The sequence below is a fragment of the Giraffa tippelskirchi genome, chromosome 5 (genome assembly GCF_054371585.1).
Source record: "Giraffa tippelskirchi isolate mGirTip1 chromosome 5, T2T-mGirTip1v1.2.pri, whole genome shotgun sequence".
In the NCBI taxonomy this organism is placed as follows: Eukaryota; Metazoa; Chordata; class Mammalia; order Artiodactyla; family Giraffidae; genus Giraffa; species Giraffa tippelskirchi.
Genome location: NC_137279.1, coordinates 139,086,265 through 139,098,503, shown reverse-complemented (window position 1 = coordinate 139,098,503; position 12,239 = coordinate 139,086,265). Strand labels below are relative to the sequence as shown.

At 37.7% G+C, this 12,239-nt stretch overlaps 1 protein-coding gene across 27 annotated transcripts in view; it reads left to right on the top strand.

The window, feature by feature from the left end:
- Positions 1–12,239, top strand: part of ADGRL2 (adhesion G protein-coupled receptor L2) — a 208,514-nt gene that overhangs the window by 110,134 nt on the left and 86,141 nt on the right. For all 27 annotated transcript variants that reach the window (XM_081493828.1, XM_081493848.1, XM_081493830.1 and 24 more), the window contains one exon: positions 10,943–11,156. In XM_081493828.1, coding sequence (XP_081349954.1) covers positions 10,943–11,156 — 214 coding nt within the window. The remainder of the gene's footprint in view (positions 1–10,942; positions 11,157–12,239) is intronic.

Below are 12,239 nucleotides of genomic sequence, written 5' to 3'. Positions count from 1 at the left end.
GACTGGAAAGCTATACACATAGCAAAGGAGATGTGAGGGGATGTTGCAGAAAGGAAAGAACCAAAGCTGACTTGAAAACTGCTTGATCTTTGAACACTCTCCCTAACACACAGATCAATCAGCAGAAGGTGATGACCTTATTTTGAGTTCATCAATTTTGTGTCGAATTCTTTGCCCAATCATTGGCCGATCACTAAGCTATGCAGGGACAGGTGTAATCCCTAGGAACTCAGGCTAGAAAATAAAAATAAGAGTTAAAATAACAATGACAACAGTAACAACAATGAACATAGACACAGCACCTTCTAGCTACAGGAGAAGTGTGCGTGCGTGTGCGCTCAGTCACTTCAGTCGTGTCCAGCTCTTTGCTACTTTATGGACTGTAGCCCACCATGGGATTATCCAGGCAAGAAAACTGGAGTGGGTTGCCATGCCCTCCTCCAGGGTATCTTCCAGTCCGGGAATTGAAGGGGATCGAATCCCTGTCTCTCCTGCATTGGCAAGTGGATTCTTTACTGCTGAGTCACAGGGAAGACAGGAGAAGACAGCAGATTAAATTTAGTCAGAACGCTAAAAGGAAAATAGCATTAACAACATCAGTTCTCAGGGGAAAGAAATTTAGAGCTGCTAACCGTATATTATTAAAATACTTTTCAAAAAACCCAACAAAATTTACAAGACAGGAGAAACGGAAGTTGACCCATCCTGCAGAGAAAAAGCATTCAATAGAAACTACTACCTCTGATGTGGGCCCACATGTTAGATTTAGAAGATAAACATTTCATAGTGGCTATTATGAATATTTTCACAGATCAAAGGAAAACTATATTAGAGAATTAAGAGGAAATATGATGATGACCTAACAAATATGTAATACAGAAAACCTATGAAAATGAAAAGTGAAAAAAAAAAAAAGCCTTGGAGAAATTGTTAGCACATTGTAGTTATTATATCAGTGTGTTGCAAATAAATACATTTTCACCAAATACAGATATCCTATCTTCATCTGAACCCAGAGATTCTGATTCAGTAGGACTGGATTAGGGCTTGAAGATCTGTCTTTTTAAACAAAATACTTTCCAGATGACTCTGATGCAAATTCATATTTGGGAGTCAGTCATATACTTGTAGCCAGTTATTTTAAAAATTGTTCTGAAAAATGCACAATATAAAAAAGTAAAAGAATGTATTAGTGGCTCAGTCATGTCCAGCTCTTTGCGACCCCGTGGACTGTAGCCTGCCAGGCTCCTCTGTCTATGGAATTCTGCAAGAATACTGGAGTAGGTAGCCATTCCTATCTCCAAGGGGACCTTACCAACTCGGAGATCAAACCCAGGTCTTCTGCATTGCAGGCAGATTCTTTACCATCTGAGGTACCAGGGAGGCTCCAAAACAATTCTGAACTCAAAAGGAAGAAGGTACAATGAAGATAAGGTGGTTACAACTCTGGTGATTTCTTCTTTTGACTCACGAAGTCATTAGAGAGTGAAAGTCACTCAGTCGTGTGTGATTCTTTGCAACCCCATGGACTATATATTCCATGGAATTCTCCAGGCCCGAATACTGGAGTGGGTAGCCTTTCCCTTCTCCAAGGGATTTTGCCAACTCAGGGATTGAACCCAGGTCTCCAACATTGCAGGCAGATTCTTTACCAGCTGAGCCACAAGGGAAGCCCAAGAATACTGGAGTGGGTAGCCTATTCCTTCTCCAGGACATCTTCCTGACTCAGGAAATGAACCAGGGTCTCCTGCATTGCAGGCAGATTCTTTACCAACTAAGCTATCAGGGAAGTGCCACACTAAGTCATTAATGTGATATAAATAGCAATGTAGATACATGTTTTTAGGAGTAAGTTTTGTTCTGCCTTTTCACAAACTTTACTTAGTGAAAATTCTGAATTTTAAAATTTAATGTTAATTGTAATACTTTTATTTAAGACTTTCCAAACTTCTGTGAAGTTCTTTGCTGGTTGAAAGAGTTTTTAGCCATACCCCTTGAAGTTTACAGGAAAATAGGAGAAAAGGCCAAAGAAACAGTAACAATTTACAGTTTTCTTTCTCCCATCCTCTGCTACCACGGCGCCTGTGAAAAAGCATGTGGCAAAGCAGGAAGCAGGTCTTGATGTTTATTCTTGACTGTATACATCTTATAGAAGATGGAAGCATGGATACTGCCAATTTTGAGCAATATCTTCAGGAGAGAATCCAAGTGAATGGAAAAGCTGGGAATTTGGTAGGGGTATTATAACATTAGAAAAAAGGAAACCAAGTTCACTGTAACTTCCAAGGTGCCTTTTTACAAAAGGTATCTGAAATATCTCATCAAAATTATTTGAGGTATTTGGTTATGCATAGTTGGTAACAACAAAGTTATGAATTGCATTCAGTTCAGTTCAGTTGCTCAGTCGTGCCGACTCTTTGCGACCACATGAATCTCAGCACACAAGGCCTCCCTGTCCATCACCAACTCCCAGAGTCTACCCAACCCATGTCCATTGAGTCAGTGATGCCATCCAGCCATCTCATCCTCTGTCGTCCCCTTCTCCTCCTGCCCCCAATCCTTCCCAGCATTAGGGTCTTTTCCAATGAGTCAACCCTTCGCATGAGGTGGCCAAAGTATTGGAGTTTCAGCTTCAACATCAGTCCTTCCAATGAACACCCAGGACTGATCTCCTTTAGGATGGACTGGTTGGATCTTCTTGCAGTCCAAGGGACTCTCAAGAGTCTTCTCCAACACATTAATTTTAGATTAATTAAGATGAAGAAGAGGAAGATGAGAATTAAAACTCAATTATCTGGAATATATATGAGTTCTTGAATAAAATTTTAGATAAAAAATTTTTAGAAAAGGCAGAGGAACCAGAGATCAAATTGCCAACATCTGCTGTATCATCGAAAAAGCAAGAGAGTTCCTGAAAAACATCTATTTCTGCTTTATTGACTCTGCCAAAGCCTTTGACTGCGTGGATCACGACAAACTGTGGACAATTCTGAAAGAGATGGGAATACCAGACCACTTGACCTGCCTCTTGAGAAACCTATATGCAGGCCAGGAAGCAACAATTAGAATTGGGCATGGAACAACAGACTGGTTCCAAATAAGAAAAGGAGTACGTCAAGGCTGTATATTGTCACTGTGCTTTTTAAACTTATATGCAGAGTACATCATGAGAAACACTGGGCTGGAAGAAGCACAAGCTGGGATCAAGGTTGCCGGGAGAAATATCAATAACCTCAGATATGCAGATGACACCACTCTTATGACAGAAAGTGAAGAGGAACTAAAAAGCCTCTTGATGAAAGTGAAAGAGAAGAGTGAAAAAGTTGGCTTAAAGCTCAACATTCAGAAAACGAAGATCATGGCATCCGATCCCATCACTTCATGGCAAATAGATGGGGAAACAGTGGAAACAGTGTCAGACTTTATTTTTTTGGGCTCCCAAAACACTGCAGATGGTGATTGCAGCCATGAAAGTAAAAGACGCTTACTCCTTTGAAGGAAACTTATGACCAACCTAGATAGCATATTAAAAAGCCTACACATTACTTTGCCAACAAAGGTCCATCTAGTCACGGCTATAGTCTTTCCAGTAGTCATGTATGGATGTGAGAGTTGAACTGTGAAGAAAGCTGAGTGCTGAAGAATTGATGCTTTTGAACTGATGCTTTTGAACTGTGGTGTTGAAGAAGACTCTTGAGAGTCCCTTGGACTGCATGGAGATCCAACCAGTCCATCCTAAAGGAGATCAGTCCTGGGTGTTCATTGGAAGGACTGATGTTGAAGCTGAAACTCCAATACTTTGGCCACCTGATGTGAAGAGCTGACTCATTAGAAAAGACCCTGATGCTGCGAAGGATTGGGGGCAGGAGGAGAAGGGGACAACAGAGGATGAGATGGCTGGATGGTATCACCGACTCGATGGACATGAATTTGGGTAAACTCCAGGAGTTGGTGATGGATAGGGAGGATGATGTGCTGCGATTTATGGGGTCGCAAAGAGTTGGACACGATTGAACGACTGAACTGAACTGAATTCAATGAAATTTAGGGACCCCCCCAAAAAAATTTATGTACATTTTTCTTTTGATTTCCTAGTTGGCCATGTTTATTTTCTCTCTTCCCATAAGTCTTTGATTAAAATAGTTAATCCAGAAAGATGTCTGCTTGTGGTTTGTGTGTGTGTGTGTTAGTTGCGCATTCGTGTCTGACTCTTTGTGACTCCATGGACTGGGGTCTGCCAGGCTCCAATGTCCATGGAATTCTCCAGGCAAGAATACTGGAGCGGATTGCCATTTTCTTCTCCAGGGGATCTTCCCGACCCAGGAATTGAACCTGTGTCTTCCCACATTGTGGGCAGATTCTTTACCATTTGCGCTACCTTGGCTAATTCATCTCAGGTGCTTTTGAGAATTTTTGGTGCAGTACATACAATCTACATTATTTGCCATCATCCATCCATGCTAACATTCTCATATATGTTTATGAGCAACAAATTTATTCATTAGCATGTATACTTGATTAAAAGGTGTTTGCTTGTTTTGAATCATAGATTGGTGAAATTTGATAGGACTCTGAAATGACTTTCATTCTTCAGAAAAAGAAATTAAAACCCAGACAAATAAAATGACTCAGCCAGGTCCACAAGGCTGACCCAGACACCAGTTCCAGTAGTCATGTATGAATATGAGAGTTGGAGTATAAAGAAAGCTGGGTGCCAAAGGATTGATGCTTTTGAACTGGAATGTTGGAGAAGACTCTTGAGAGTCCCTTGGACTGCAAGGAGATCAAACCAGTCCATCCTAAAGGAAATCAATCCTGAATATTCATTGGAAGGACTGATGTTGAAGCTGAAACTCCAATACTTTGGCCCCCTGATGAGAAGAACTGACTCATTTGAAAAGACCCTGATGCTGGGAAAGATTGAAGGTGGGAGGAGAAGGGCAATGGAGGAGGAGAAGTTTGGATGGCATCACCGACTCAATGGACATGAGTTTGAGCAGGCTTCGGGTGTTGGTGATGGACAGGGAAGCCTGGCATGCTGCAGTCGATGGTGTTGCAAAGAGTCAGACATACCTGAGCAACTGAACTGAATTGAACTCTTTATATATGTCTATTCTTGAGCAATATAGATTTTGCTCTCTTGATAAGTTTATGGCACACATCACTGCATTTCCACAAATATAGTTTTCATCATTATCTGTATGTTGTGTGAGCCTTTAAAATAATTGTTTCCTGTCAGTTCACTAACATTTTTGATGAATTTCAGATGGTATGAAAAATTATAAAATAAATCTTGTTTATATTATCAACATAGAGGCTTGAAAAGTCACAGAATCCCTTTCTCTTCATGGTTGTTACTAAGAGCATGCGCTCTAGAATCTGAGAACCTCACCTGTATTAAAATCTAACTCACAGTAATCCTTGAAACCATGAATGATCTCCTATTTGATGCCTTAGTTTCACAGTCTGTAAATTGGTATTATTACAGTAACTACTCCACTTTTTCTTTTATTGTTGTAATTGTTGATGATGTTGGTGCACATAAAAAAGGGTGATCCATAAAAAGCATTTAGGGCAGTATCTAAACATTGTAACTGCTATATAAATGTTAGCCACTAAAATATTTACTATATATTTCTTCAAATTTGTTTTTTATGAATATAAATGTTTATCCATAGGATTTAAATAAAGTTAAATAAGATAATGGTCATAGACATCTCGCTTTTGAGAAATACTAATGAACCCCAATAGTATCTAGAAAATAATAAATTGACAGAATTTAAATATTTTTCTTATTTTGAGATTACACATAATTTTATTGATTATAGTTTATTTTTTCTCAATGCACACTCTGTTTTCAGTGCCAAAGAAAATAGATTACACACTGTAATTTAGAACATAAAAAACACATTGTAATTTATATTGTTTTAGACAAATACTAGTTGTTAAATTTAGCAATTTGTTTTGACAGAATTTATTGGAGTTATATATCATGTACCAATCTAGGCACTGGAATTATAACTATCATCACAGTCTAGCAGGAAAGACCTACATTAAAAATGAATCTAATAACAGCACCATGTGGTAATAAGTATTTAATACTATGAATATAAAGGGTTTAATACTATAATGTTAATAACATGTTATGTTAATACTACAATATTTTAATAACAAGTAACTAAATAATAAGCATTTAATACTATGATGTCTTAAATCATTGTTCACCTGTTATTGAGCAAGATTTTAGGAAAGAGAACATTACGATTTAAGACAATGAACATTGTAGTATTAGATAAATCAACATTCACCATGAAGAATTCATTCTGTTCCATGCAGTGAAAGTATAAGTACCGTTATCTTTTTTTCAGAAGACTCTGTATTGGAAGTCTACATTAGTAAATTGTTTACATCTTTCTATTTTTCCTTTTTCATACTTTACCTTTTTGGATGACTAATATTAAGGCTTAAAAATTTTTTATCTGAACTAACAGCAAGACTTCTGCAATTTGCAAATATCTTTCAAAAGCAGAAGAAAATTCACTTAGAATCATGACTATAATCTTGTAAACTATCATTAACAAAAATTAAAAGCTGAACTTAAAAACCACAGTGCTTCAGAATGAGTTCTGTAATTTTGACAAATACTACAACTTATGAATTTTGACTCCAAGCCAGAATAACATGTTCTTATAATAACATGTTCTCATTTGTGGTATTTTCTAATAATATGATCTACAAGGAATTAACAATTGCAAATCATCTCTGCTTTTAAAATATGCTCTGCTCCAAAATTTTATATGATGTCACTTGTTTGTATTTTCACACAGCTTTTTTCGTCACACAAATAAGTGTCATCTGTCAGCTTCTTCATAGTATTTAATAGTATGATGTTCATTGTCTTAAATCATAAGTGTTCACTTTCCTAAATTATTGTTCTCTCACCTGTTTTGAGCAAGACTTTAGGAAAGAGAACACTTATGATTTAAGGCAACAAACATTATAGTATTAAATAAATCAGTTAAAACAAATATAATAATAATTTACGATGCATTGTTTATGTAAGCACTACAGTATCAGCAAATGAAAGAAAGTAATAACATATGTAAACATTTATTTATGAACTTGGTAAAAGGTTGAAAGGTTGGCCCCTTTACTGTTTGTCTTGATCTTGCCCTTCTTCCTTTCTGTATTCCTTGTTTATTGATAGTGTACTTCTCTTTTAGAAATCTGATAAGACCATAAATCTTCTTAGTAAAAACCTACCAAGGTTGGTGTTTGCCTCAGTCCTCTGAAGACTTTTGTGCTCTAAACTGTGCCCTTTTTGTCTCTCTCCATTTCAATTACATTTTGTTTTCTCAGTAGAACTGAGAACTCAGCCATGTTTTAGAATTGCTTATTTTCTAAATGATACCAACGTGTAACCCAGTAATCATTTTGCAGGATTATTTGCATCTTAGAAAGAAGATGCATGTTTTTTCAGGACACTTTTAGTTTTGTTGATTTAGTGAGAGGCATTGTGCAATAGTTAAAGTGAACAGATTTTCTCATTGGATTGACCTGGGCAGAACCTAGTTTTTCACCTTGGAAGTTTATATCTTGGAACAGTTTACTTCTTAATATCATTTTTAATGTTATTTCCAGTAAAAAGGCATGTGAGGAAAGGCTTAATGTGATGTAAAATAATTTACAGAGAAAAGAAAAAATACTAAAATTAATGCTCATCTTTTATAACAGGAATGATATAGATGGCAACAAGTTAGAGAACTGAAATAAGAAATTGGGTCAATGTAGAAGTTTTTGATGTGGTCGATATCCCATAGGTAGCACACCAGCACACACAGATGTGCTGTGTCCACACATAGTGCTTCTTGGCTGTTCTTGGCTTTCTTGGCTTTTACCTTTGTTCTCTGTTGTATTATTACTTTAGAGGACCCCTGGTTGAAAATTTTAAAACCTAAAATTCTAATTTTTTATTCTACTCTAAATTGTTTTTTATTGCATTCATGAACAGTGATTACCTACATTCAGCCTGATACACCATACATAAGTTCATGTAGTACTTTCAATTACGTGCTTTTCTGCACCTGTCTCGTTTTTGAGTCACACAGGTAGGAAAAGTAACAGCACAGGTGTTACATAGAAGTTTCACCTCCATTTTTTAAATGACAAAAAAGAATCTCAGAAGTTTTGCCCCTTTGGAAATTTTCAACTTTTTGAACTAGACTGGAGCAGTGCTAGGTCCTTTGAATACCCATCTGCTCAATCCTTTTACTTATGTCTCAATCTTTTCACTTAGGTCAGTTTTCAGTAAAGGCTCTACAAATTGAAACAAGTTATCACAATAACTACTTGGCTTCCCAGGTGGTACTAGTGATAAAAATTCTGCCTGCTAATGCTGGAGTCACAAGAGATGCAGATTCAATCCCTGAGTCAGGAAGATCCTCTGGAGTAGGAAATGGCAACCCACTTCAGTATTCTTGCCTGGAAAGTTCCATGAGCAGAGGAGCCTGGCAGGCTACAGTCCATGGTGTTGGAAAGAGTCAGACATGACTGAGCAACTGAGCACAGCACACACACATTGTGCCATAAGGGTGATACTGTCACAGTGTCTTAGTTATTGTGGGAGATGCTAAGACAAATGATGATGGTGTGATCACCCACCTAGAGCCAGAATCCTGGAATGTGAAGTCAAGTGGGCCTTAGGAAGTATCACTACGAACAAAGCTAGTGGAGGTGATGGAATTCCAGTTGAGCTATTCCAAATCCTAAAAGATGATGCTGTGAAAGTGCTGCACTCAATATGCCAGCAAATCTGAAAAACTCAGCAGTGGCCACAGGACTGGAAAAGGTCAGTTTTCATTCTGATCCCAAAGAAAGGCAATGGCAAAGAATGCTCAAACTACCGCACAGATGCACTCATCTCACACGCTAGTAAAGTAATGCTCAAAATTCTCCAAGCCAGGCTTCAGCAATACGTGAACTGTGAACTTCCAGATGTTCAAGCTGGTTTTAGAAAAGGCAGAGGAACCAGAGATCAAATTGCCAATATCCGCTGGATCATCGAAAAAGCAAGAGAGTTCCAGAAAAACATCTGTTTCTGCTTTATTGACTATGCCAAAGCCTTTGACTGTGTGGATCACAATAAACTGTGGAAAATTCTGAAAGAGATGGGAATACCAGACCACCTGACCTGCCTCTTGAGAAACCTATATGCAGGCCAGGAAGCAACAGTTAGACCTGGACATGGAACAACAGACTGGTTCCAAATAAGAAAAGGAGTACGTCAAGGCTGTATATTGTCACCCTGCTTATTTAACTTATATGCAGAATACATCATGAGAAACGCTGGGGTGGAGGAAGCACAAGCTGGAATCAGGATTGCTGGGAAAAATATCAATAGCCTCAGATATGCAGATGACACCACTCTTATGACAGAAAGTGAAGAGGAACTAAAAAGCCTCTTGATGAAAGTGAAAGAGGAGAGTGAAAAGGTTGGCTTAAAGTTCAACGTTCAGAAAACTAAGATCATGGCATCTGGTCCCATTGCTTCATGGCAAATAGATGGGGAAAGAGTGGAAACAGTGTCAGACTTTATTTTTTTGGGCTCCCAAATCACTGCAGATGGTGACTGCAGCCATGAAATTAAAAGAAGTTTACTCCTTGGAAGGAAAGTTATGACCAACTTAGACAGCATATTAAAAAGCAGAGAGATTACTTTGCCAACAAGCTCTGTCTAGTCAAAGTGAAAGTGAAAGTGAGGTTGCGAAGTCGTGTCCGACTCTTTGCGACCCCATGGACTGTAGCCTACCAGGCTCCTCCATCCAGGAATTTTCCAGGCAAGAGTACTGGAGTCGGTTGCCATTTCCTTATCCAGGGTATCTTCCCAAACTAGGGATTGAACCCGGGTCTCCCACATTGTGGGCAGATGCTATTGCAGGCAGACGCTTTACTGTCTGAGCCACCAGGGAATCCACTGTCTAGTCAAGGCTATGGTTTTTCCAGTGGTCATGTATGGATGTGAGAGTTGGACTATAAAGAAAGCTGAGCACAGAAGAATTGATGCTTTTGAACTGTGGTGTTGGAGAAGACTGTTGATAGTTCCTTGGTCTGCAAGGAGATCCAACTAGTCCATCCTAAAGGAGATCAGTCCTGGGTGTTCATTGGAAGGACTGATGTTGAAGCTTAAACTCCAGTATTTTGGCCAGCTGATGCAAAGAGCTGACTCATTGGAAAAGACCCTGATTTTGGGAAAGATTGAGGGCAGGAGGAGAAGGGGACTACAGAGGATGAGATGTCTGGATGGCATTACCGACTCAATCAACATGAGTTTGGGTAAGCTCCGGGAGTTGGTGATGGACAGGGAGGCCTGGCGTACTGCGGTTCGTGGGGTTGCAAAGAGTTGGACACGACTGAGCGACTGAACTGAACTGAACTGAAGATAAATGTATTTTAAGATAATTCAACATAACAGCAATTAATATGTCTACATTAAGCGACATAATATACACTATTGTCCTGTGTAACACAGTTTTGATTTCATTTATAAATGTAAGTGTTCCTTTATTGAATGTTGCATTCTGTATTTGTTAATCTTGTCATTCTTTTTAGATCGATTGATCAAATGTGTTGTGTTTCTTTGGATTTACTCAAAAAGAGCCACTTAGTTTCTGATTGTGACTAGGCTATACAGAAAATATTTTATTAACGTAATTTAAAATTCTTATAAAGATGAATACTCCAGCTAAAGATATGTCTAGTAATAAATTACTGATTCATAGTAAAGATCCCGGCAATTAATTAATAAATATATGAATGGATGGTTTGAAAAACATACTTCTTTGGTACTTCTCAGATATAGATGTGACTAATATTACTTGAAAATAATGTATTAAAATAATATACTTCATACATGATTTCATTTTATTTTTTTTTCTTTTTTAAGGTTTCAGCAGAGCAGCTTTACCATTTGGGTTAGTTCGTCGAGAATTATCCTGTGAAGGTTACTCTATAGATCTGCGATGTCCAGGCAGTGATGTTATCATGATTGAGAGTGCTAATTATGGTCGGACAGATGACAAGATTTGTGATGCTGACCCATTTCAGATGGAGAATACAGACTGCTACCTCCCAGATGCCTTCAAAATTATGACTCAAAGGTAAATGTTCATGTGTTAATATCCAATGTTAGCTACAACATCCAAATTAGTGAAAGTGTTATTATAATTCCATACTGGGTGGATACAGTCCATATCTCAGCCTATTCATTAAACTGAGTTAGGGTTTTCCCTACTAATGTTGATTTCTACTTTATATAGATTGACATATTTATACATTGACATAGATGATGACGTAGAATGACTGACTTACACATTTTTTATATATCATACAATAAAGAGTAATCAAAATATAGTCTTGTTTTTTAAGACTTAAGAATTTTGAAATATTTTATAGTATCAAGAATGTTTCAGTGTCTGGGTCTTTGGCAGTAATTGCTCCTTAATTTTTTTGATAAGTAAACGTCATTTTTCAGCAAAAATTAGCAGAATATACACAGAATTATCATATTGCATCTGCACACATTATGCAACGTCCCTAACCATTGACATCCCAACATCCCCTACCACAGTGTTACATTTGTTAAAATAGATGAGCTCACACTGACACATCATTATCACCCAAAATCCTCAGTTTGCATTAAGGTTCACTCTTGTTGTTGTACATTCTGTGGGTTTTGAAAAATTTATAATGATCCTTATCTACCACTGCAATATCATACAGAACATTTTGATCCAAAAATCCTCTGTGTCCCACCTACTCATTCCTCCCTCCATCTGACCCCTAGCAACCAGTGATCTTACTATTTTCTTATAGTTTTGCCTCTTGTAGAATGTCATATAGTTGGAATCATGCAGTATGTAACCTTTTCACATTGATTTCTTTCACATAGTAATATGCACTTAAGTTTCCTCCATGTCTTTTCATGGCTTAATAGCTCATTTTTTTAAAGTGTTAAATAATATTCCATAGTCTGGATGTACTGCAGTTTATCCATTCACCTACTGAAGGACTTGTTGATTGCTTCCAAGTTTTGACAGTTATGAATAAAGCTTCTATGAACATCTGTTCAGGTTTTTGTGTGGACATAAGTTTTCAGTTCATTTGGGCAAGTACCAAGAAGCATGATTTGTTGGATCTTATTGTAGGAGTGTATTTAGTTTTGTAAGAAACTGCCAAAATGT